This window comes from Scyliorhinus torazame, chromosome 12 (assembly GCF_047496885.1).
Source record: "Scyliorhinus torazame isolate Kashiwa2021f chromosome 12, sScyTor2.1, whole genome shotgun sequence".
In the NCBI taxonomy this organism is placed as follows: Eukaryota; Metazoa; Chordata; class Chondrichthyes; order Carcharhiniformes; family Scyliorhinidae; genus Scyliorhinus; species Scyliorhinus torazame.
In genome coordinates, this window is record NC_092718.1 from 71714211 (window position 1) to 71741637 (window position 27427).

Sequence of the window (27427 nt, forward strand, 5' to 3'; positions counted from 1 at the left end):
GAGAGAGAGAGAGATCCTTTAGGAAACAAGCTTTCAGATTCTTGCCCTTGTCAAATTCTTGTTTAACATACCAGCATTTGGCTAAAATGCTGCTTGCCTGTTCATACCCCCAATCTACACTGAACTGAATCACAACACCTGACTGCTCAAGCCCCTGCTCCTCCCATTAGCTACATCATCTTACTAAAGCCAAACACAATGGGCGGAATTCTCCCGCAATCGGCGGGGCGGGCCGTACCGGCGCCAAAGAGCGGCGTGAACCACTCCGGCGTCGGGCACCCCCCCGGAAAGTGCAGAATTCTCTGGGAGCTACGCCGGTGCTGGAGGGGTTCGCGCCGCGCCAACCGGCACCGAAGGGCCTCCGCCTGCCAGCGTGAGTTGGCGCATGCTCAGAACCGCTGCCGTGCTTCCTGCGCATGTGCAGGGGGTTCAACTCCGCGCCGGCCATCACAAAGCCTTACAGAGGCTGGCGCGGAGGGAAAGAGTGCCCCCATGGCACATGCCCGCCCGCAGATCAGTGGGCCCCGATCGCGGGCCAGGCGAGCATGCCCCCCCCCCCCCGGGGCCGGATTCCTCCGTGCCTCCCTGAGGACTCGACAAGCTGCCCTCAAAGCCAGGTCCCGCCGGTATGGACCTTGTCTAATCCACGCCGGCGGGACTGGCCGAAAACGGGCCGCTGCCAACGGCCCCCAACCTGCGAGGCGCGATCCCCGCCCCTGCCCAAAAACCAGCGCCGGAGAGTTCGGCAGCCGGCGTTGGAGCGGCGGGGCGGGAATCACACCGCCCCCCAGTGATTCTCCGACCCAGTGGGGGGTCAGAGAATCCCACCCAATGTTTCTAATCATCTACACCCCAGGGTCATTATTATTACAAAACAAGTCACATTAGCCCAACTTTTATGATTCAAAAAAAAATATTATGCAACCTTATAAATAATCAACACCCGCTCCGCCCCCCCCCCCCACCGCTCCCCAACCATGCCCCCTCCTCCCATCCTGCCTTCTCCATTTTAACCCCTTTATCCCCACCCCCTCTCCCCTCCCTTCCCCTTTTGCTAACTCCTCAATCCTCCATAAAGAAGTCAATGAACAGCTTCCATCTCCGGGCGAACACATCACCTGACCCCCTCAGGATGAACTTGACCTTCTCGAGCCTCAGACATTCCGCCAGGTCTCTCACCCCAAACCCCCCCCCCCCCCCCTACCCCCCCTCCATCCAAGCAAAATCCATCTCGGGGCTTTCAGGGAGACAAAGGTCAAGATATCGCCCTCTCTCGCCTACTGGACACCCGGGTCTTCCAACGCCCCAAACATCGCTACCTCTGGACTCGGGCCACCTTTACCCCCAAATCGGACATGATGTCTGCGAACTCCTGCCAGAATCCGTTTCAACCTGGACACGGCCAGAACATGTGGACGTGATTCTGGCACCCACCCCGCTCACCGCCCACATCTATCCTCTACTCCCTCAAAGAATTTACTCATCTGCACAACCATCATATGTGCCCTGTGATTACTTTAAACCTGATGAGGACCATTCACCCACCACAGGGCCTCATCCCACGTCCCGGCCTCTACCTCCCCACCCAACTCCTCCTTCTACTTCCGCTTTATATCCCTCACCGGGGCCCCCTCCCAATCCACCAGCTCCTTGTAGACCTCAGTCACCTTCCCCTCCCCTATCTCCCGCTTCGACAGCACCTTGTCTTGCAAACCCAAGGGTGGCAACCCAGGAAAGGACGGCACCTTTCTCCTCAGGAAATCCAGGATCTGCAAGTATCTGAAACCGTTCCCCCTGGCAGCTCATACTCTTCCTCCAGGTCCTCTAATTTCACAAAACTTCCCCTGACAAACAGGTTCCTGAATCACTCAATCCCTGCCTGCCGCCACCCCCAAAAACCTTGCATCCAGCACCCCCCCCCAGTGCAAACCTATGGTTGTTGCAGATCGGTGCCCACACCGAGGCTCCCTCCAGTCCCAAATACTGCGTCCACTGCCCCCATACCCTCAGGGCCGACACCACCACTGGGCTCATGGAGTACCTGGCCGGCGAGAACAGCAGAGGGTCTGACAACAAAGCCCTTAAGCATGTTCTTCTGTACCACGCCGCCTCCAACCAACCCCATGCCGACCCCTCCCCCTTTACCCATTTCCTAACCATAGCGATATTCAGTAGTAATTCATTATATTCGGCAATGCCAACCCTTCTCCCCCTTATCCCCCACTTCAAAAAAGCCCTTTTAACCCGCGGGGTCTTCCCCGCCCATACAAACTCAGAGATCAGCGCATTAACCTTTTTAAAGAACGACTTTGGGACTTTTGTGAGGGCCACGAAGAATCCAGCATGAGTTTGTAGAATAGAAAGAAATAACTTTATTTACAATTACATATATATATATATATTATTTATATTATATTATGTATATATATATATATAACTCACAACAGCAGCAGTACTCCCTGTAGCGCACAAAGACTCCGTGAGACGAATAGAGTGAAGTCGATGAGGCTTTATTAAGCGTGTCTGTTCCCCCGCAGCTCGATAGTAGAATGGCCTGCGGGGGAGGACTCCGGCTTCTTATACTCCACCTTCAATGCGGAGCTAGAGGTCAACGGCCAACCAGGACCCGGGATCTGTCAGCCAATGACATTAGGGCTTCCAGTCCCACATGACCCCTAATACATATTACCACATTCACCCCTTGTCAAAAATGAACCCGGCGGGGTGATGCTTCGCATGGTGGTAAGGGTTTACAGGGCTGGTCCTGGGAGGAAAACATTCATATGGCAATACAGTATGTACAATTTTGTCCTGTTTCAACAATTTACAGAAGGTATCGGGAGAAAAGCAAAATGTTCTTGTGAAAAGTCCATATATTGATTTAGATCGACGCCACGAGTCGGTCGGGCGGTCTGGTCGTCTGTGTCGATCGCCTCGGCCCCGGTGGTGGTGGTGGTGCTTGTACCGGTGTTGTCGTCTCCGGGAGCCTTACGGTTTCAGCTTGGGCTTTATTCTTGGTCGGGCCTGAGGGGAGGGGAACCGATCCTCCTGGGAAGGGGGCGGTCGCGGGGTGCGGCGGTGGCAGGAAGGGGGGGTTGGGTGAATGGTGTCGGGGGGGTGTGTGTGTTGCCGGCGGGCGCCAGATCCCGCAGGGAGACCGTGTCCTGTCGGCCGTCGGGGTACTCCACGTAAGCGTACTGCGGGTTCGCGTGGAGGAGGTGAACCCTTTCGACCAACGGGTCCGCCTTGTGTGCCCGCACATGCTTTCGGAGCAAGATGGGCCCTGGGGCCGCCAGCCAGGTCGGCAGCGACGTTCCAGAGGAGGACCTCCTAGGGAAGACAAGGAGATGCTCATGAGGCGTTTGATTAGTGCTCGTACATAATAGCGACCGGATGGAGTGGAGAGCGTCCGGGAGGACCTCCTGCCACCGTGAAACTGGGAGGTCCCTGGACCGTAGGGCCAGTAGGACGGTCTTCCAGACCGTGCCGTTCTCCCTCTCTACTTGCCCGTTCCCCCGGGGGTTGTAGCTGGTCGTCCTGCTTGAGGCTATGCCCTTGCTGAGCAGGAACTGGCGCAGCTCGTCATTCATGAAAGAGGACCCCCTGTCGCTGTGGACGTATGCGGGGCAACCGAACAGTGTGAAGATGGTGTTCAGGGCTTTAATGACTGTGGCCGTGGTCATGTCAGAGCAGGGAATGGCGAATTGGAAGCGGGAGTATTCGCCCACCACATTAAGGAAGTATGTGTTGCGGTCGGTGGAGGGGAGGGGCCCTTTGAAATCCAGACTAAGGCGTTTAAAGGGGCGGGAAGCCTTAATCAGGTGCGCACCATCCGGCCTGAAAAAATGCGGTTTGCATTCCGCGCAGATGTGGCAGTCCCCTGTGACTGTACGGACCTCCTCTAAAGAGTATGGGAGGTTGCGGGACTTGATAAAGTGGAAAAACCGAGTGACCCCCGGGTGGCAGAGGTCCTCGTGGAGGGTTTGGAGGCGGTTAATTTGTGCGTTGGCACATGTGCCGCGGGATAGGGCATCGGACGGCTCGTTCAGCTTTCCGGGACGATACAAGATCTCGTAGTTGAAGGTGGAGAGCTCGATCCTCCACCTTAAGATCTTGTCGTTTTTGATTTTGACCCCGCAGTGCATTATCGAACATGAAGGCTACCGACCGTTGGTCGGTGAGGAGAGTGAATCTCCTGCCGGCCAGGTAATGCCTCCAATGTCGCACAGCTTCCACTATGGCTTGGGCTTCCTTTTCCACTGAGGAGTGGCAGATTTCTGAAGCGTGGAGGGTTCGGGAGAAAAAGGCCACGGGTCTGCCCGCTTGGTTAAGGGTGGCCGCTAGAGCTACGTCGGAGGCGTCGCTCTCGACCTGGAAGGGGAGGGACTCGTCGATGGCGCGCATCGTGGCCTTTGCGATATCCGCTTTGATGCGGCTGAAGGCCTGGCAAGCCTCTGTCGACAGAGGTAAGGTCGTGGTCTGTATTAGGGGGCGGGCCTTGTCTGCGTACTGGGGGACCCACTGGGCGTAGTATGAAAAAAAACCCAGGCAGCGTTTCAGGGCTTTTGAGCAGTGCGGGAGGGGAAATTCCATGAGGGCGCGCATACGTTTGGGGTCGGGGCCTATTATCCCATTGCGCACTCCGTAGCCCAGAATGGCGAGCCGGTTGCTGCTAAAAATGCACTTGTCCTCGTACGTGAGGTTCAAGGCTTTGGCGGTCTGGAGGAATTTTTGGAGGTTGGCGTCGTGGTCCTGCTGGTCGTGGCCGCAGATGGTTACATTGTCGAGATACGGGAACGTGGCCCGCAACCCATGTTGATCAACCATTCGGTCCATCTCCCGTTGGAAGACCGAGACCCCGTTTGTGACGCCAAATGGGACCCTTAGGAAATGGTATAATCGCCCGTCTGCCTCGAAGGCTGTGTACTTGCGGTCACTTGGGCGGATGGGGAGCTGATGGTAGGCGGACGTGAGGTCCACGGTGGAGAAGACTTTATATTGGGCAATCCAATTGACCATGTCGGATATGCGGGGGAGAGGGTACGCGTCTAGTTGTGTGTACCTGTTGATGGTCTGGCTATAGTCTATGACCATCCTTTGTTTCTCCCCTGTCTTCACTACTACCACCTGTGCTCTCCAGGGACTATTGCTGGCCTGGATTATGCCTTCCTTTAGTAGCCGCTGGACTTCGGACCGAATGAAGATCCGGTCCTGGGCGCTGTACCGTCTGCTCCTAGTGGCGACGGGTTTGCAATCCGGGGCGAGGTTCGCAAACAAGGACGGGGATTGCACCTTGAGGGTAGCGAGGCTGCAGATAGTGAGAGGGGGTATTGGGCCGCCGAATTTGAACGTAAGGCTCTGTAGATTGCACTGGAAATCTAATCCCAGTAATGTGGGGGCGCAGAGTTGGGGAAGGACGTTTAGTTTGTAGTTTTTGAACTCCCTCTCCTGCACCGTTAGGGTAACTATGCAGAAACCTTGGATCGGTACGGAGTGGGATCCTGCAGCTAGGGAAATCTTTTGTGCGCTGGGATAGGTGGTCAAGGAACAGCGTCTTACCGTGTCGGGGTGGATAAAGCTCTCCGTGCTCCCGGAGTCGACTAGGCATGGTGTCTCGTGCCCGTTTATTAGCACCGTTGTCGTCGTCGTCTGGAGTGTCCGGGGCCGAGCTTGATCGAGCGTAATTGAAGCGAGACGTGGTTGTAGTAGTGGAGCGTCTTCCTCGAACCCCGTGGAGCCGTCGACACTGGGGTCCGTTGTTGCCGTCCAAGATGGCGTCGGGGATGAACAAAATGGCTGCCCCCATACATCGCACATGGCTGGGGGGTCACAAGATGGCGGCGGGGGTGGACAAAATGGCCGCCCCCACGCGTCGTACAGGTCTGGGGTGGTCCAAGATGGCGGCGCCCTTCCTCCCCTCGTGGTGGCCGGGACCCAAAATGGCGGCGTCTGCGGGTCGCACATGGGGCGCTGGGGGGGTTGGGGAGCGTTAGGACCGCGCGGGGCTCCCTCGTCTCTGGGGACAGCGGTGGTCGGGACCCAAATTGGTAGCGCCGGCGGGTCATACGTGGGGACGGGGGGGGATTGGGGAGCGTAAGCGGCGTGCAGGGCTCCCTGTTCTCCCGGGACCGCGGTGGTCGGGACCCAGAGCGGCTGCGCCTGCGGGTTGTACATGGGGCGCTGGGGGGGTTGGGGAACGTAAGCGGCTTGCAGGGCTCCCTGTTCTCCCGGGACAGCGGCGACCTCGCGGGACCGGCACACAACCGCGAAATGGCCCTTTTTCCCGCAGCTCTTGCAGATGGCTGCGCGGGCCGGGCAGCGCTGCCGGGGGTGTTTCGCCTGGCCGCAGAAATAGCAGCGGGCGCCCCCGGTGCGACTTGGCGTTTGGACCGCGCAAGCCTGTGGGGTGTCCGGGGGGGGGTGGGTTTGTCGCGACGGGTACGTACGGAGCCCAATGGGCTGCCGCGCGGTCGGGGCCGTAGGCGCGGGTATTACGCGCGGCCACGTCTAGGGAGGCTGCTAGGGCCCGTGCCTCTGAGAGTCCTAGCGACTCTTTTTCTAGAAGTCTTTGGCGGAGTTGGGAGGAATTCATACCTGCCACAAAAGCATCACGCATTAACATGTCCGTGTGTTCATTTGCGTTCACCGAAGGGCAGCTGCAGGCTCGTCCCAAAATCAGCAGCGCGGCGTAGAATTCGTCCATCGATTCTCCGGGACTTTGCCGTCTCGTCGCGAGCTGGTAGCGAGCGTAGATTTGGTTAACTGGGCGGACATAGAGACTTTTCAGTGCTGCGAACGCCGTCTGGAAATCCTCCGCGTCTTCGATGAGGGAGAAAATCTCCGTGCTTAACCTCGAGTGCAGGTCCTGTAGTTTTTGGTCTTCTGTGACCCGGCCGGTGGCCGTTCTGAGGTAGGCCTCGAAACAAGTTTGCCAGTGCTTGAAGGCTGCTGCCGCGTTCACTGCGTGGGGGCTGATCCTCAGGCATTCCGGGATGATCCTGAGCTCCATAGTCCTTTTTAGGCACGCTTAATAAATTGTAGCGCACAAAGACTCCGTGAGACGAATAGAGTGAAGTCGATGAGGCTTTATTAAGCGAGTCTGTTACCCCGCAGCTCGATAGTAGAATGGCCTGCGGGGGAGGACTCCGGCTTCTTATACTCCGCCTTCAGGGCGGAGCTAGAGGTCAACGGCCAACCAGGACCCAGGATCTGTCAGCCAATGACATTAGGGCTTCCAGTCCCACATGACCCCTAATACATACTACCACACTCCCTTGCTGCTCACTCCTCTCTAGCTGGTTCCACACTAGCCAGCTCTATGTATGCAAGGACTTTGCTAATGATTTCTCCGCCCCCCTCATTGGGGAAGCTCATACTCCCAAAGGATTGTGGGGTTGCCATTAGCCCCAGCCAGTGGTAAGCAGGCAGGTTATAACAGGGACAAAGATCAGGAGGTCCTGAAATATAAACAGGGACCTTGGCAGCACCGTCATGTTCACTGTCTGCACCTGGCCCGCTAGCGACAATGGCAGCACATCCCACCTCTTAAAATCCCCCTTCATCTGCTCCACCAATTGAGTCAAATTTAACTTATGCACCTGCGCCCAACCCCGTGTCACCTGAATGCCCAGGTATCTGAAACTCACCCCCACTACCTTAAACGGCAGCTCCCCCAACCTCCTCTCCTGGCCTCTGGTCTCAATCGGGAACACCTCGCTCTTTCCCCTGTTCAACTTGTACCCAGAGAACCGGCCAATGTCCTCCAAAATCCCCATAATGCCCCCAATGCCACCCAGGTCGTCCACGTACAGCGAAACGCTGTGCACAACGCTCCCACCGCACAATCCCTTTCCAATCCCTCAAAGTTCTCAGTGCCTTGCCAATGGCTCTATAACCAAGGCAAAAGCAATTGGGAGAGCAGGCACCCCTGCCTCGTCCCACGATGCAGCCCGAAATATCCTGGGCTCACCCGATTCGTCCGCACACTCGTGACCGGCTCTCTATACAACAACCGGACCCTGTCCACAAACCCCTGCCCGAACACAAACCGCCCCAGCAGCTCCCACAGGCTTTCCCACTCCACCCGGTCGAAAGCCTTCTCCGCGTCCATCACCACTGCCACCTCCACTCCTGCCCCTCCTGAGCCATCATAATCACATTAAGCAGCCTCCTCACATTTGCCGACAACTGTCTCCCTTTCACGATCCCCGTTTGGTCCTCACCGACCACCCCTGGGACGCAGTCCTCAATTCGCGAAGCCAACACATTCGGCAACAACCTGGCTCCACATTCAGCAGCGATCTCATACGGACAATCCACACTGCTCTTCATCCTTCTCCTTTTTCAATATCAGGGAGTTGGATGCTACAATAGTGTAGTTGGAGGGGGGGGGGGGGAGTTCCCCTCCTCTCCCTCGCCTCATTAAATGTCCTCACCAGCAACAGCCCCAGTTCCCCCCAAACGTTTTGTGAAACTCCACCAGGAACCCATCTGGGCCCTGGGGCCTTCCCTGCCTGCATTGCCCCCATACCGTCCATCACCTCCCTCAACCCAATAGGACCCCCAATCACTGCACCAACTCCTCCTCCATGCTGGGAAACTCCAATCTGTCCAGGAGCCGCCACATTCCCTCCCCCCCCTCGGCCCCGGGGGCTCCAACTCATACAACCTCCTGTAAAAAGCCTCAAATACCCCATTCAGCCCCACCGGGTCCAGCACCACCCTTCCCGTCTCATCCTTCACCCCCACCTGGTCCAGCACCACCACCCTTCTGATCTCATCCTTCACTCTACCAATCTCACTCGCCGCCTCCTGCTTCTTCAGCTGTTGGGCCAGCATCCTGCTCGCCTTCTCCCCATAGTGTCCCTCTGACCCTCCGAAACTGTCCCACCATCTTCCCCAAGGACACTAATCCGAACTCCATCTGGAACCTCTGCCTCACCTTCAGTAGCCCCGCCTCAGGGGTCTCCGTATACCTCTGGTTCACCCTCAGAATCTCTTCCACCAGCCTTACCGTCTCCGCCCACTCCGCCTTCTCCCTTTGCGCCCAAATTGACTTAAACTCCCCCCCGAACCACTGCCTTGAGGGCCTCTCACAGAGTGGTGGCCGTGACCTCCCCCGTGTCGTTCAACTCCACCCACCCCTGAATGGCGGCCTTCACCTGATTGCACACCTCCTCATCCGCCAGCAATTTTACATCCAGCTTCCACTGCGGGTGCTGCCCCCCCCCCCCCGCCTCCCCTCCACACACACCCCCCCCCCCCCACCTCCCTGGTCCATTTGCAAATCCACCCAGTGCGGCACATGGTCAGAGACCACAGTCGCCGAATATTCCGAATCGACCACCCCCACCAATAACACCCTGCCCACTACAAAATAGCAAATCTGGGGGTACACCCAGTGCACATGGGATAAATATGAAAATTCCTTCGCCCTCGGCCTCCCAAACCTCCATGGTCCCACCCCCCTCATAAGCTCCATAAACCCCTTCAGCTCCCTTGCCGCGAACACCTTCCCTGACCTCGGACTCGATTGGTCTAAGCTTGGCTCAATGACCGTATTAAAGTCCTACCCATGATCAACCGGTGCGGGTCCAGGTCAGGAATCTTCCCCAGCACCCATCTCATGAAATCTACATCATCCCAATTTGGAACATAAACATTTCCCAGGACCATCAGCATCCCCTCCACCTTCCCACTCACCATCACAAACCTTTCCCCCGAATCGGACTCAATATTCCCCACCTCGAACGCCACCCCCTTATTCACCAACACCGTCTTCTTGTCCAGTTCCGAATAAAACATCTGCCCCACCCATCCTTTCCTCAGCCTCGTCTGGTCCCCTATCTTTAGGTGCATCTCCTGCAAAAAGGCCACGTCCGCCTTCAGACTCCTCAGGTGCGTGAACACACGTGAACGTTTGACCGGCCTATTCAGCCCCTTCACATTCCACCTGACCAGCCTGGTTGGGGATTCCCGCCCCCCTCACCTGCCGATCAACCATATCCCTTTTCCGGGTCAGCCCCCTGGCTTGTGTCACGCGGCCCTGCAGGCCCACTTTCAGATGTCCACCATCATCACTCCTTTTCCAACTATATCACAACAACCACACCCTTGTCAGCAACACCCCCTCCCCCCCCCCCCCCAAACAAAACAACTCCATCCTTCTCTCCTACGTCTACCTCCTGACCATCCCGCACTGCACTCCCTCTAACTAGCCCGCCCAGCTAGCATGGCAGCCCCTGCCCAAGGCCGCAAAACCCCTTACCCCTCCTCCAATTCCCCCCCCCCCCCCTCCTCCCCCCGCCGCCTCCGTTCATACTCCTCCAAAGCTCAATGTCCTCCTACTCCTGCCAGTCCATTTTCCCTCAAAACTCCATTGCCTCTTCTGGCGTACCAAAATAATATTCTAGGTTCTGGAAAGTCGCTCAGAGGCGGGCCGGGTACAGCATTCCAAACTTCACCCCCTTCCTGAAGAGAGCAGCCTTGACCCGGTTAAACCCGGCTCTCCTCTTTACCAGCTCTGCACCCAGGTCCTGGCACACCCGTAGTTCGATGCTTTCCCAGGTCCACTTCCTCATCTGCCTCGCCCATCAAAGAATCTTCTCCTTGTCCAATAAGCAGTGCAACTGCGCCACCATCTTCCTTGGCGGCTCGCCTGTTTGCGGCCTCCTCCTCAGCGCCCTGTGCACTTGGTCAACCTCCAGAGGCCTGTCAAAGGCCCCCTCCCCCATCAGCTTCTCCATTATTTTGGCCACATATGGGCCAGCCTCTGCTCCTTTGATGCCTTCGGGCATCCCCACAGTCCTTCTGAAGCGATTCACCAGAGCCGCCACCTTCTCCTTCAGCTTCTTCTGGGTCTCCCGCATCACCCCCATCTCGGCCATCAACGAGGCCAGCTGCTCTTCATGCTCCCCCACCGCCTCTTCCAGTTTCTGGATCGCCCTGCCCTTGGACTCCTGCCTCTGTTCCACTTTCTCAATCCCTGCTTTAATCGGCTCCACCACCTCTGCTGGCTGAACTTAGTGTTTAAAAATTCCACCAGCTCCGTTGACCACTGGTCACCAGACCAGGCCCTTTGCCCTCCTCCATCTTCACCTGTGGCGCACAAGAAGACACTCCTGCTCCAACAGCTCCCTTCTTCTCAACCCACTCCCAGTTCGAGGAGTTAAACCTTCTCCAGGCGCTTCCACACCTCTTTCCATCCAAATCCTTCGCCCCTCAGATGGGGAAATGACCAGGAGCTACCAGATATGCGCCTTCTCACTCCATGGCCGCCACTGGAAGTCCCACTTTTATGATGTTTTAATTACCTCTTTAGTTGCCACACAGCTTGGCTGTCTTTAAAAACCAGGATTTTTAAAAGCATGACTACAGCAGTCATTCACACGCTTTTAAGGCATTTAACCCTTACTGCACCAACTACTTATAATAAAATATATCTGTTATAACCTGCCTACTTACAATTGGCTGGGGACTAATGACAATCCCACAATCCTGTGGGAGCTTCCCCAATGAGGGGGGCGGAGAAACCATTAGTAAACTCCAAGTATAAATAAAGCTGGCCAGTTCAGGAACCAGCAGGAAGGAGTGTGCAGCAAGGGAAGTTGCTGCTGCTGTTATATATATATGTTATTGTAAATAAATGTTTTACTTTGTATCCTTAAAACTCATGCTGGATTCTTCGTGGCCCTCACAAAAATATCCAAAATTCCTACATTCATTACAAAAGCCAAACCCGCCGAGAGAGGAGAACTGGACCAAATCACCAGGGTAAATGCGGAAAGGAGAGGGTCAGTAGAAATCTGGGAAGTTTGACATTGACGGTGGTCAATGTCCTTGACCAAGTGGATAGGGCCTCTCACTCACAGCACTGCGGCTAGTGGCAGGATCACAGAAGTGTCAGAGCACAGAACAAGGCCAAGTGGCCCGTCTTGTCGGTACTACTTCTCCAAACTTGCAAACCCCGAGTGCCGTTCGCCTGTCTGCTTCCCCCTAAACCCCCGTAAGTTCTTCCTTTTCGGTAACAGTCTAATTCCATTTTGGACAATTCGGATTGAACCCTCGGGCCCTACACATAGAATTGTACACTGTAAAAAAGACCCTTTGGCCCATTGAGCCTGCACTGATAAAAGCTACCCCTAATCTCGCGCTAATCCCACTTACCAGCACTTGTCCCATTTCCTTGAATGTGACGGTGTTTCAAGTGCTCATACAAGGGCTTTATAAAGATTGTGAGGTTTCCAACCTCCACTACTTTCTCAGGCCGTGCATTCCAGATTCTCAGCACCCTCTGACTAAATTTTGTTTTTCTCAAATCCCCTCAGAATCTCCTGCCCCTCACCCTAAAACAATGCCCCCTTGTGATTCACCCTTCAACCATGGGGAACAACTGCTTCCTATTTACCCTCTCCAAACTCCTCATGTTCTGATACACCTCAATCATATCCCCCCTCAACCTTCTGTGCTCTAAAGAAAACAATCCAAGCCTATCCAGTCTCTCCTTAGAGCTCAGATACTCCATCCCAGGCAACATCCTGGTGAATCTCCTCTATACTCACTCCAGCGCAATCAGCTCCTTTCAATAGTGAGGTGACCAGAACCTCACACAGTACTCCAGCTGCAGCCTAACCAATGTTCTGTACAGCTCCAACATAACCTCCTTGCTCTTGTATTCTATGTCACAACAAGGCAAGTGCCCCATATGCCTTCTCAATTACCCTACTCACCTGCTCTGCCGCCTTCAGGGATCTGTGAACAAGTACCCCAAGATCCATCGGTTCCTCTGAGCTTCCTCGTGTCCTGCCATTCATCACATACTCCCTTGTCCTGTTTCTTCTTCCAAAGTGCATCACCTCACACTTATCAGGGTTAAACAACATCTGCCACAGCTCTGCCCATCTGACCAACCCACCTATATCCAAAAGAGAAAATGCTGAAAAATCTCAGTAGGTCTGGCAGCATCTGTAAGGAGAGAAAAGAGCTAACGTTTCGAGTCCAGGTGACCCTTTGTCGCAGCTTTGACTCGAAACATTAGCTCTTTTCTCTCCTTACAGATGCTGCCAGACCTGCTGAGATTTTCCAGCATTTTCTCTTTGGTTTCAGATTCCAGCATCCGCAGTAATTTGCTTTCAACCCATCTATATCTTCCTGTAACCTGCCACCCTCTTCCTCACAATTAACCTTGACGCCACCTGCAAACTTACTGACCACTCCCCCCACATTCTCGTCTGTATCGTTTTTTAAAGTTAGAGTATCCAATTCTTTTTTTTCAATTACGGGAAAATTTAGCATCTCCAATTCACCAATCCTGCACATCGTTTTGAGTTGTGGGGGTGAGACCCATGCAGACACGGGGAGATTGTGCAAAATCCACACGGTCAGTGACCCGGGACCAGGATGGAACCCGGGTCATCGGCGCCATGAGGCAGCAGTGCTAACCACTGCACCACCGTGCCGCCCATGTCTATCCCTAACAAACAATAAGAGACCCAGCACTGATCCCTGTGGTATGCCGCTGGACACCATCCTCCAGTTACTCAAACCACCTCCACCACCACCCTTTGTGTCCAATTACAGAGCCAGTTTCAGATCCATCTTACCAAGTTTCCTTGAATTCTATCTGCTCAAACCTTCTCAATCAATCTGCCAAGTGAGACATGTCACAGGCTTTGTTAAAATCAATATAAACTATATCAACTGCACTTCCTTCATCCACACACTCGGTCATTTTATCAAAAAGTTCTGTCAAATTTGTTCGGCATGCCTTCCTTCTGACTAAGCCACGCTGACTATCCCTGATCAACCCATGCTTTCCAAGTGGAGATTAATTGTCTCCTTCAGAATTTTCTCCAATAGTTTCCCTTCCCTTCGAGAGATCCCTGACTGCTCACTCCTGTCCTGGCTTCTCAACTAGCATGTTTATACCAGGCACTTACCTCAACTAGCCCGGTACAGTTCTGAGGAGTGGCGGTCTGAAAAGCGAAGTGGCAGAGAATCGAAAACAGCCAGAACACCTGATGCAAACACAGCAAGAAAAAAAAAAACAAGGTTAAAGCAGGCATTCACACCAACTGTTAAATCAGACACTGGCTCCTGCAGAGTCTGATCCCATGCCTCTGTGATACGTGACACCATTCAGAGGTCTGACATTGCTGATTCCAGTCTCCCTCGGTATTGACATTCCGGCCGCGGAGCTAGAAGGAACATGGACCGACTGGCCTACGTCTGCTCCTTATGGTCTATGGTCTTAATGGAAACAAAGACTAGGGGAACAGACATTCCATGATTCATTCCCCATGACATTGCTTTGACCAATCAGAGTCCACTTGCCTGGTTTGAATTTAAACAAAAACTTGCCTGTTAATTGTTCCCCGGTGTAATCTGCCTGTTATAACCCCCATGAGAACGAGTCGATTGATCGCCCCATGGAAGCCCAACAGCAAGGGGCTCATTAATTCCCCTCGATGAAAGCTGGCCCAAGACGGAGCCGGCATCTCAGGATGGTCCCCGCTGGGACTCGGAGTGTTGCTGTGTTTCCCAACTGTGAGTAGGCAACAAACTACTTCTGACTTACCTTTTCAGGGTTCCTCATTGACTACAACACTGCTATGGTCAATTTCCAACCAAAAAGCGCCCTCTTCCCTTGCGGTTCTCTTAGCAATTTGATAGTCTTGTGATTCTGTCCTGATGAGTTCAAATTGAAAAGCTTTGACAGCATGTCTCTTTTTTTTCCAGCAAGACTGAAGTTTGCGGATCCTGCGTTCAATTATAAATTGGAAGTAGGAATCTGGGATAAAAAATCTGACGAAGACCATGAAACCATTGTTGTATAAAACTTATCTGGTTCACTAATATCATTTAGGGTTGGGAAATATATCCCTCTGTATCCAGCCTGGCCGACACATGACTCCACATCAATGTGGCTGCCTCTTAACTGCCCCTCTCTGAAATGGCCGTGGGGTAAATGGCAGGCGAGACCATTTGAAGGCCCATTGGCCTCGGGTGGGATTTTCAGGAAATCGGCCTCTCAGCAAATAAATAAGAATATTCATAAACTAACCCATGATAATTTTGGGCAGGATTCTCCGTTTGGGAGACTAAGGGTGAGATTCAGCCACCGCGTTGAGCCGGGCGCAACGTTTGAATCCCACGAGAGCCCCAAATCAGGCTTCACACTGGGCCGATCACGAGTCGCCCGGCTTTCTCCGCCCGGGGCGAGTTAGATCACGCCCTCATTGGACCTGTTCCAGATAATGAGATCCAACGCCATATTCACCCAGCACCTGGGAGTTAACGGCCCCACCTGCGTGGCCTCAACTGGGCGCCATTATCACAGTTTTCCACAAGCATGGATCAGGCATGATGGTACCTTTGGGTGGGTTTTGCGGGATATTAGAGTCCCCCGGGTATCCGAGGACAGGGCAGGGTACTAGCCTAGCACCTGGTGCCAGCTTAAGGGCAGCACAGTGTGGTAGTATGCATTAGGGGTCATGTGGGACTGTGAAGCCGTGATGCCATTGGCTGACAGATCCCGGGTCCTGGTTGGCTGTTGATCTCTAGCTCCGCCCTGAAGGCGGAGTATAAGAACCAGGAGTTCTCCCTGCAGCTCCAGTCTGTTGCTGAACTGCGGGGAACAAGTCACGCTTAATAAAGCCTCATCGACTTCATCTCTATTCGTCTCTCGTGAGTCATTGTGCGCTACAATTTATTAAGCGTGCTTAAAGGACTATGGAGCTCAGGATCGTCCCGGAATGCCTGAGGATCAGCCCCCACGCAGTGAACTCAGCAGCAATTTTTAAACACTGGCAGACTTGTTTTGAAGGCTACCTCCGAACGGCCCCCGGCCGGATCACAGAAGACCAGAAACTGCAGGTCCTGCATTCGAGGGTAAGCCCGGAAATTTTCCCTCTAATAGAAGACGCAGAGGATTTCCAGACGGCGTTCGCAGCACTAAAGAGCGTCTACGTTCGCCCAGTGAACCAGGTCTACGCACGCTATCAACTCGCAACGAGACGGCAAAGTCCCGGAGAATCGCTAGACGAATTCTACGCCGCGCTGCTAATTTTGGGACGGGCCTGCAGCTGCCCGCCAGTAAACACGGCTGAACACACGGACATGTTAATTCGCGATGCGTTTGTGGCAGGTATGAACTCTCCCCAAATCCGCCAAAGACTTTTAGAAAAAGAGTCGCTAGGACTCTCAGAGGCACGGGCCCTTGCAGCCTCCCTAGATGTGGCCGCGCAAAACGCCCGCACGTACGGCCCCGACCACGCGGCAGCCCCGTGGGCTCCGTGGACCCCCGTCGCGACAAACCCCCCCCCCTCACAGGCTTGCGCGGTTAAAGCGCCAGATCATCCCGGGGGGGCCCGCTGCTATTTCTGCGGCCAGGCGAAACACCCCCGGCAGCGCTGCCCAGCCCGCGCAGCAACTTGCAAAAGCTGCGGGAAAAAGGGCCATTTCGCGGCTGTGTGCCGGTCCCGGGGGGGTCGCCGCTGTCCCCGGAGAAGAAAGAGTCCAGCGCATCCCAAACGCTCCCCAACCCCCCCAGCGCCCCATGTGCGACCCGCAGGCGCCGCCATCTTGGGTCCCGGCCACCACGAGGGGAGGATGGGCGCCGCCATCTTGTGACCCCCCAGCCATGTGCGATGCATGGGGGTGGCCATTTTGTCCACCCTCGCCGCCATCTTGGGACCCCCCAGCCATGTGCGATGCATGGGGGTGGCCATTTTGTCCACCCTCGCCGCCATCTTGGGACCCCCCAGCCATGTGCGATGCATGGGGGTGGCCATTTTGTTCACCCCCGCCGCCATCTTGGACGACAACAATGGACCCCAGCATCGACGGCTCCACGGGGTTCGAAGAAGACGCTGAGACACTGCGACCACATCTGGCCTCGGTGACGCTGGACCAAGCACGGTCTCGGACGCTCCAGATGACGACAACAACGGTGCTCATCAACGGACACGAGACACCATGCCTGATCGACTCCGGGAGCACAGAAAGCTTCATCCACCCCGACACGGTAAGGCGCTGTTTTTTGACCATCCGTCCCAGTACACAAAAGATTTCCCTAGCTGCAGGATCCCACTCCGTACAGATCAAAGGGTTCTGCATAGTGACCCTAACGGTGCAAGGGAGGGAGTTTAAAAACTACAGGCTCTACGTCCTTCCCCAACTCTGCGCGCCCACATTACTGGGATTAGACTTCCAGTGCAATCTGCAGAGCCTGACCTTCCAATTCGGCGGCCCAATACCCCCACTCACTATCTGCGGCCTCGCACCCCTCAAAGTTGAACCCCCATCCTTGTTTGCAAACCTCACCCCGGATTGCAAACCCGTCGCCACTAGGAGCAGACGGTACAGCGCCCAGGACTGGACATTTATTCGGTCCGAAGTCCAGCGGTTGTTGAAGGAAGGCATAATCCAGCCCAGCAATAGTCCCTGGAGAGCACAGGTGGTAGTAGTAAAGACAGGGGAGAAGCAAAGGATGGTCATAGACTATAGCCAGACCATCAACAGGTACACACAGCTAGATGCGTACCCTCTCCCCCGCATATCCGACATGGTCAATCGGATTGCCCAATATAAGGTCTTCTCCACCGTGGACCTCAAGTCCGCCTACCACCAGCTCCCCATCCGCCCAAGTGACCGCAAGTACACAGCCTTCGAGGCAGGCGGGCGACTATACCACTTCCTAAGGGTCCCATTTGGTGTCACAAACGGGGTCTCGGTCTTCCAACGGCAGATGGACCGAATGGTTGATCAACACGGGTTGCAGGCCACGTTCCCGTATCTCGACAACGTAACCATCTGCGGCCACGATCAGCAGGACCACGACGCCAACCTCCAAAAGTTCCTCCAGACCGCTAAAGCCTTGAACCTCACATACAACGAGGACAAGTGCGTGTTTAGCACAAACCGGCTAGCCATCTTGGGATATGTAGTGCGCAATGGGATAATAGGCCCCGACCCCGAACGCATGCGCCCCCTCATGGAATTTCCCCTCCCCCACTGCTCCAAAGCCCTGAAACGCTGCCTGGGGTTCTTTTCATATTACACCCAGTGGGTCCCCCAGTACGCAGACAAGGCCCGCCCCCTAATACAGACCACTACCTTCCCCCTGTCGACAGAGGCTCGCCAGGCCTTCAGCCGCATCAAAGCGGATATCGCAAAGGCCACGATGCGCGCCATCGACGAGTCCCTCCCCTTCCAGGTCGAGAGCGACGCCTCCGACGTAGCTCTGGCGGCCACCCTTAACCGAGCGGGCAGACCCGTGGCCTTTTTCTCCCGAACCCTCCACGCCTCAGAAATCCGCCACTCCTCAGTGGAAAAGGAAGCCCAAGCCATAGTGGAAGCTGTGCGACATTGGAGGCATTACCTGGCCGGCAGGAGATTCACTCTCCTCACTGACCAACGGTCGGTGGCTTTCATGTTCGATAATGCACAGCGGGGCAAAATAAAAAATTACAAGATCTTAAGGTGGAGGATCGAGCTCTCCACCTTCAACTACGAGATCTTGTACCGTCCCGGAAAGCTGAACGAGCCGTCCGATGCCCTATCCCGCGGCACATGTGCAAACGCACAAATAAACCGTCTCCAAACCCTCCACGAGGACCTCTGCCACCCGTGGGTCACTCGGTTCTACCATTTTATAAAGTCCCGCAACCTCCCCTACTCCGTGGAGGAGGTCCGTACAGTCACCAGGAACTGCCACATCTGCGCAGAGTGCAAACCGCACTTTTTCAGGCCGGATAGAGCGCACCTGATCAAGGCTTCCCGTCCCTTTGAACGCCTCAGTCTGGATTTCAAAGGGCCCCTCCCCTCCACCGACCGCAACACATACTTCCTGAACGTGGTGGACGAGTACTCTCGTTTCCCTTTCGCCATCCCCTGCCCCGACATGACAGCGGCCACAGTTATTAAAGCCCTTAGCACCATATTCACACTGTTCGGTTGCCCCGCATACGTCCACAGCGACAGGGGGTGCTCCTTCATGAGTGACGAGCTGCGCCAGTTCCTGCTCAGCAAGGGTATAGCCTCGAGCAGGACGACCAGCTACAACCCCCGGGGGAACGGGCAAGTAGAGAGGGAGAACGGCACGGTCTGGAAGACCGTCCTACTGGCCCTACAGTCCAGGGATCTCCCAGTTTCACGGTGGCAGGAGGTCCTCCACTCCATCCGGTCGCTGCTGTGTACTACCACTAATCAAACGCCTCATGAGCGCCTCCTTGTCTTCCCCAGGAAGTCCTCCTCTGGAACGTCGCTGCCGACCTGGCTGGCGGCCCCAGGACCCATCTTGCTCCGGAAACATGTGCGGGCGCACAAGTCGGACCCGTTGGTCGAGAGGGTTCACCTCCTCCACGCGAACCCGCAGTACGCCTACGTGGCGTACCCCGACGGCCGACAGGGCACGGTCTCCCTGCGAGACCTGGCGCCCGCCGGCAACACGCACACCCCCCCCCCGACACCAATCACCCCCTCCCTGCCACCGGCGCACCCCGCGACTGCCCCCTTCCCGGGAGGATCGGTCCTCCTCCCATGTCCGACCAGGAGTGAAGCAGAAGCAGACACCGTAAAGCTCCCGGAGACGACAACGCTGGAACAAGCACCTGCACCACCACCGGGGCTGAGGCGATCGACAAGGGAGACCAGACCGCCCGCCCGACTCGTGGCATCGGTGTAACACAAGAATGTTATGGACTTTAACGAGAATGTTTTTTTGTTCTTCCTACAAATATTGTAAATAGTTCACAAACCCTGTACATAGCCCAGTGTAGGGCAAAGTGTAGGGCACTGTAATGACATGCAAAAGTTTTTTTTCTCCTCCCAGGACCAGCCTTGTAAACCCCTACCACCATGCGAAGCACCACCCCGCCGGGTTCATTTTTAACAAGGGGTGAATGTGGTAGTATGCATTAGGGGTCATGTGGGACTGTGAAGCCGTGATGCCATTGGCTGACAGATCCCGGGTCCTGGTTGGCTGTTGATCTCTAGCTCCGCCCTGAAGGCGGAGTATAAGAACCAGGAGTTCTCCCCGCAGCTCCAGTCTGTTGCTGAACTGCGGGGAACAAGTCACGCTTAATAAAGCCTCATCGACTTCATCTCTATTCGTCTCTCGTGAGTCATTATGCGCTACACACAGTGATTAGCTCAGCTGTCTCATAACGCCAGTGACCCGGGTTCAATTCTGGCCTTGGGTGACTGTGCGGTGTTTGAACTATCTCCCCGTGTCGGCATGGGTTTCCGCCGGGTGCTTTGGTTTCCTCCACAGTCCAAAGATTGAATTGGATTGAATTGGATTGGATGTGCAGGTTAGGTGGATTGGCCATGATCAATTTCCCCTTAGAGTCCAAAGATGTGCAAGTTAATTGGATTGGCCATGACCAATTTCCCCTTAGTGTCCAAAAATGTGCAGGTTAGGTGGATTGGCCATGATCAATTTCCCCTTAGTGTCCAAAGATGTGCAAGTTAACTGGATTGGCCATGATCAATTTCCCCTTAATGTCCAAAGATGTGCAGGTTAGGTGGACTGGGCACGATCAATTTCCCCTTAGTGTCCAAAGATGTACGGGTTAGGTGAGGTTGTGGGGATAGGGTGGGGGAGTGGGTTTATGTAAGGTGCTCTTTCAGAAGGTCAGTGCGGACTCGATGGGCAGGATGGCCTCCTTCTGCACTGTAGCAATTTTATGATTCTATGATTTAGCTGCAGACTGCCCCCCCGCCACCCGTAGAATCTGCCACCTTGTCCTTTCTGTGTCCCCTAGGACAAGGCGGACCATAATTGGCTCGAGTGACAGGACTTTGGAGGGGCATCCTTTTGTTTTTCTTTTTTTCCATAAATTTAGAGTACTCAAGTATTTTTTTTCCAATTAAGCGGCAATTTAGCATGGCCAATGTACTTACCCTACACATCTTTTAGGTTTGTGAGGGTGAGACCTTCGCAGACACAGGGAGAATGTGAAAACTCCACACGGACAGCGACCTGGGGCCGGGATCGAATCTGGGACCTCAGCGCTGTGAGGCAGAAGTGCTAACCATTGCACCACCCTTAGGGGCATTCTTGACCTACAAGTCCAAACACGATGGAGCACAGGGCAGCGCCAGGTGACAGTGGAGCCTCCGGTACTCACTCCAGCCTCATTTAACGTCCCATGGAGTAGCCAGGGGCCATTGAGCACTTCAAGGGAGGAGGATGTGAAGGGACCCATGCTGGTGCCTCCCACAGGAGAGGTGCTGGAACACCTCAGAGCTTCGAACATGGGACATAGAACAGTACAGCACAGTACAGGCCCTTCAGCCCACGATGTTGTGCCGACCATTTATCCTAATCTAAGATCAACCTAACCTACACCCCTTCAATTTACTGCTGTCCATGTGCCTGTCTAAGAGTCCAGGCAGCATCCTGGTAAATCTCCTCTGCACCCTCTCCAAAGCATCCACGTCCTTCCTATAAGGAGGCGACCAGAACTGGACACAATATTCCAAGTGTGGTCTAACTAGAGTTTTATAAAGCTGCAGCAAAACCTCGCGGTTCTTAAACTCAATCCCCCTGTTAAAATCTGAATGCTTCTGAATCTTCCCCACCTGACTGGTGCATCGGATGGGCAGCGGGCAAAACAGGATGGCACCTCGTCACCTTTGACACCCGAAAGTCAGCCAGGCACATCCAGATCTAGGCCCTCCAGAGGATGACTGCCAAAGGCATCACAGGTCAGAGGGCAAAATACATAGCAGGCCGCCTCCACATCTGAAGTGCTGTCTGGTTTAACACCTAGAAGGAGTGGTAGGTCACTTAAAATAAGGAAGTTAGAGACCAGTTAAATGGGCACGGGTGCAGCCCATAGGTGATAGAAGCCAGAGCACAACAATGCATATAGTCACCATTAAATACTTTTACACCAGCAGCCCGACCTGCCTCTATCCTCTGAAGGGAGTTAGGGATGGGCTGGGCCCGGGTGTAGAGGGTGTGCCGGGTGGGGGTGTAGGAGTGATCTTAAAGGCAGGAGTCAGACTTTGTCAAACAATGAGGAGCACCAGAGCTCATCTCACAGCGAGTCGTCATCATCCTCCGTCCCATGGACAAGACTTACTGATACTGCCTGCCCTTGGCCAACACCCTGTGGTGACGCTGGAAGGGCCCTCGGAGGAGGGAGGGGGTGCTGTGGTAGTTGGGTGGAGTGAATGGAGGAGGGACAGGGAAGGTGGAGTGAATGGAGGAGGGACAGAGAAGGTGGAGAGAATGGAGGAGGGACAGGGAAGGTGGAGTGAAGGGAGGAGGGACAGGGAAGGTGGAGAGAATGGAGGAGGGACAGGGAAGGTGGAGTGAAGGGAGGAGGGACAGGGAAGGTGGAGTGAATGGAGGAGGGACAGGGAAGGTGGAGTGAATGGAGGAGGGACAGAGAAGGTGGAGAGAATGGAGGAGGGACAGGGAAGGTGGAGTGAATGGAGGAGGGACAGGGAAGGTGGAGTGAATGGAGGAGGGACAGAGAAGGTGGAGAGAATGGAGGAGGGACAGGGAAGGTGGAGTGAAGGGAGGAGGGACAGGGAAGGTGGAGTGAAGGGAGGAGGGACAGGGAAGGTGGAGTGAAGGGAGGAGGGACAGGAAAGGTGTGAGCGGCCTGACGTTCTTCCTCCTCCTCCAGCATGTCGCCCTTCTGCTGTGCATTGTTGCAGGACGCAGCAGGTTAGCACGATACTCGAGACCCTCTTGCACTATATTGGAGAGCCTTACCCGAGTGGCCCAGGCATCAGAAGCATATCTTGAAGATGCTGATGCACTCCTGGTTGCTGCATGGGTGTTGTGATAATGGGTGTCTGCATTGGTCATTAGCCAAAACCTCAGTGGGTAACCCCAAGAACCAATGCCTCACCCGAGGGAGTACCTCAAATGAGCCAGGAACCAACCAGTGTGCCAGGGTGTATGCGTTGTGCACGCTGCCTGGGTGTGAGGCATGATGTGCAGCTGGTGGTCACACACCAACTGCACATTCAGGAAGCGGAAGGCCTTCTGATTAAAGAAGGTCACCTCCTGATGAACTGGTTCGCTGAGGGGGACATGTATGCCTTCGATCACTCTCTGGACCTGGGGCATGCCAGAGATGGCGGCAACTCTTGCTGCCGGGCATCCTGGTGTGCCTGGTCCAGATTGAAGGTTATATAATTGTAGCGCACAAAGACTCCGTGAGACGAATAGAGTGAAGTCGATGAGGCTTTATTAAGCGTGTCTGTTCCCCCGAGGCTCGATATAGAATGGCCTGCGGGGGAGGACTCCGGCTTCTTATACTCCACCTTCAGGGCGGAGCTAGAGGTCAACGGCCAACCAGGACCCGGGATCTGTCAGCCAATGACATTAGGGCTTCCAGTCCCACATGACCCCTAATACATACTACCACAATAGTCCGCTGCCCGGATGCATAATATATCAGTGATAGTGCGGATGCACCTGTGTTGCAGATGTTTGTGAGATCCCAGACAGGTCTCCCACTTGACCCCTGGAAAGACGCAGAGACATAAACTTCAGGGTGACCGTTTCCTCCTCAAAACACCCGTGGTGCCAGGTGCACCATCATCTGGCACAGGGTCTCCCTGATTCGCCAAAATCTTTGGCAGCACAGGTGGTCCGAAGGACAGGTGCCGATGGTATAAGCGTGCCCTCATGTGGCATCTCCTTCACACCTCCTCCTCGGCCTGTTGGACATTCGAGCCTCACGTGCTGGCCCCTGCTCTTGTGGGGCAGGCTGCTCTTGTGCAGGGTCCTCCCCGAGCAGGCCCTGTGCCTCCAGCCTCCGTGCATTCAAAATGGGAGCTACGACCAGGTAGATAGTGAGCATTACTGGCTGTACTCCGAAATTCATTCTCGGCAGGGGAGGAAAGAGAAGACGTGGTTAGCAAGGGGAGTATTTTCTAGCCCATCCAACGCCAACACGTTACATAGTCACCCTGAGTTGTACTGCATCGCAACCCTCAACATGTCCCCACCAACTCCACCCCACTCCCACCCTTCAGCCAGTCTCCCCGATACCATGGCGTCCGCACTGCACCCCTGGCCCATCAGCAGGTGGCACCTGGCCTGTGATGTTTGGAGCCTCTGACCTCACCACTCGTCCCATTAAACAGGTGTATGGTGGCAGCCACAACCCGTGTCAGCAATGGGCTCATTGGCCCCTGTCCTGTCTCTCCAGTGAGGTCTACTGGAGTCTCCTCACTGGGTGGACCATGTGTTATCCCACCAGCAGAGTGGCATCTGGTTGTGCGGTACAGTGGGTCACCGTGTGCCACCAATCACCTTCATGCTTAGAGGCTTGTGTGTGGGCAGGATGGGGGTGAGCAAGGGAATGGGCAGCACAGTGGCACAATGGTTAGCACTGCTGTCTCACAGCGCCAGGGACCCGGGTTCAATTCCAGCCTTAGGTGACTGTGGAATTTGAATGTTCTCCACATGTCTATTTGGGTTTCCTCCGGGTGCTCCGGTTTCCTCCCACAGTCCAATGATGTGCGGATTAGGTGCACTGCCCATGATAACTTGCCCCTTAGTGTCCAGGGATGTGCAGGTTAGGTTGGATTGCGGGATAGGGCAGGGGAGTTGGGTGCTCTTTCAGAGGGTTGGTGCAGACTCGATGGGCCGGATGGCCTCCTTCTGTACGGTACGGATTCTATGGTTCCTAAGTGTGCGTCTGCTGGGATCGTAGCTGCAGTGTAATGTGGGTTCTGGGTGTGACACACAGGTTGTTAGAACCTGTGTGGGGGCACTGGTGAGGCCTCTGCCCTGAAAGGGGCAATGTGCCAGGGAGGGTGCTAAAGGCCATGGTACAAGTGTCCTTTGTTTGGAGTGAGCTTTGCTATTTCCCTGCTTCCCCTGCAGTGGGACTGGGTTTCTGATGAGTGAACTGAGGAGTGACAGCACCTGGTGGGCCACTGATTGAGTTTGACCAGACCCATCCCGTTGATGGGTCAGCTGGGGTCTGGGGGTCTCCAGAGGGACGGCCTGGGTGGGTTCATAACCAGAGACTCTCTGAACATTTACAGACACAGTGAGCAGTCAGCAGAGTGAACAGCCAGGTAGCACCAAAGGGGTGTGCTTAAAACACAGGCTGCAGCAATGGGGGTCTGAGCCAGGCCACCCCGATTCCCAGGGAGACACTCCATGTCCACAGACTTGTCACCAAGTTGTTCCCTGCTCCCGGCTCGGACAGCGACGTGGAAATCCCCAGCTCGGACAGCCACCCCCCAGCGTGCCCCATAATTTTGGAGAGATTTTAAGAGTTTTCTTACCTTCTCGCACCCCCTCAGCAGCCATGGCACTCAGGCCACTATTTTGTGCTTATGTGACTTCCGCCTACAAGAGGCGGAGCATCGCGACGGGGTGCAGCATATTGTGTCCAAGCTGCTAATGGCGTCTCAATCCATGGGCCTGTCGGTACAGAGCGTAAACTTCGATACGGCCGCCAGTGAGGGACCAGATCATGGAATAAGAGCTGGGCGCCCATCTCAATTTTTCAATTTCTTTTTTATTCACATTTAGGGTACCCAATTCTTTTTTTTTCCAATTAAGGGGCAATTTAGCGTGGCCAATCCACCTTGTTTGCACATCTTTGGGTTTTGGGGGTGAGACCCATACAGACACAGAGAGAATGTACAAACTCCACATGGACAGTGACCTGGGCTGGGATCGAATCCGGGTCCTCGGCGCCGTGAGGCAGCAGTGCTAACCACTGCGCCATTGTGCCACCCCATTCTCCAGCCGATCGCAATTCGCATTTCCACGTCGCAAAGCGGAGAATTCAGCCCCTTATAAAGAAAACCAAATCCAACATAAACATAGGATTACATTTCATGGGAACATAACTGATTTCAACGAGCATTTACCTTCCCCATATCAGTCATTCTTACTCCAGATACTCTTCTGGTTCTGTGTCTGAGTTGCTGTCTCTCACTCCCTCTGTCTCTGTATGTAGGGCGTTGTCTCTGAGCTGCTGTTCAAATGGAGGACATTGAGAAATAGGAACCGGAAATTGGAGCAACATTCACAAGAGAAATGAAACCAGTGACCCAGAACAACTCAAAATAGAATCAGAGGGCGGCCATTGAGCCTATCGTCTTTATGTCAGCTCTCTGTGCGGGCAACGCCCTCTCCCCGTAGCCATGCGATATATTCTCTTCCGATAATGATCAAATCCCCTTTTTAAATCCTCGAATGAATCGGCATTCCCTCCCCTCCCATCCCACCACAAAGATTCTCCTTGCGTGATCCGCGCTTCTGTCACCAATCACCTTCAGTCTGTGTGCCCTCTGGTTCCTGATCCCTCCACCAATGTGGACAGTTTCTCCCTCTCCGCTCTCTCCCAGACCTCTCTCCCCCTCCTCATCCCCCCCCCCCCTTCCTCACCATCCTCCCCCTACCGCGCCCCCCCCCCCCCCCCCGCCCCCCTCCTCCTCAGAGTTTTGAACACCTGGATCAAATCTCCTGGTCACATTCTCTTCTCTAAAGAGAGAAGTCCCAGCGTCCCTCGGAATTGAAGTGTCTCAACCCTGGAACCATTCTCGTAACTCTTTTCTGCACCTTTCGCTCCAATACCTTCACCAGAATGGGACACATTCCTCCAGGACCGTTTGTTTGAAGGGATTGGAGGAGGGAGCCTCTGGGGATTCTCTGCCTTCAGGGCTGTTGCGACCTGAGTGAGAGGGAGCTGGTAGGATTCGTTGATAAGGAGTTGGTTGTTCAGGGATTCCTCTCAGGTGCTCCCTCAGAATCGAGGATGAGTGGCTTCCATTCTGGTTAGATGGGTTCTGAGATGGCTAATCAGTCTAATGTTTAGAGGGTTAGGTTCATTTATTGGAGGCTTGTGTGCACCCCCCAATACGTGGACTTCGCCTCGGCATTGTCAAGACAAAGTCACTCAATCGGGGGGCGGGGTTGCGCCCACGTTCATCCCAACTGCAAATGGCGGCGTGGGTGTAAAATCGCGTGAGCTCACCGGCCGCATCTCGTTTTCCAATATTTCCCGCCCCTCCCTCCTACCACCCCCCACCCCGCCCGCCAGTGAAGCAACGAAGATACCCCCTCCCCCCCAGGAAGCTGGGGAACATTGTTTCAGTACATTAACATCCCATCAGTGGACTTCCCCGCTGTACTGTTCCCCCTCCCTGCATTCAGAACTACCCCACCCCCACCATCAGACCTAACCCCCCCACCACACCCTGCAATCAGAACTACCCCCCTACTCTCCACCGAAATCTGAACTACCCCCCTACCCTCCATGCATACAGAAATACCCCCACCCCCCTGCATTCAGAACTACCCTCCCCCCCCCCCCCCCCCGCATACAGACCTACCCCCATCCACCCCTACATACAGAACTACCCCCACCTCATCCCCCCTTGCCGAACTGGCTTTTAAAAGAACAGGAACCAAGCTTAGGGAACCTGC

The 27427-nt window shown here is 54.8% G+C and overlaps 1 protein-coding gene across 1 annotated transcript in view; it reads right to left on the reverse strand.

Moving 5' to 3' along the window:
- The window catches only part of LOC140386473 (complement C1q tumor necrosis factor-related protein 3-like), a 67098-nt gene extending 41114 nt beyond the window's left edge, over positions 1-25984 (reverse strand). Inside the window, exons 1-2 of the mRNA XM_072468846.1 lie at positions 25867-25984; positions 13938-14015 (exon numbers count right to left, since the gene is read on the reverse strand). Coding sequence (XP_072324947.1) covers positions 13938-14015; positions 25867-25884 — 96 coding nt within the window. The 5' untranslated portion in view covers positions 25885-25984. The remainder of the gene's footprint in view (positions 1-13937; positions 14016-25866) is intronic.
- Positions 25985-27427: the final 1443 nt, after the last annotated feature.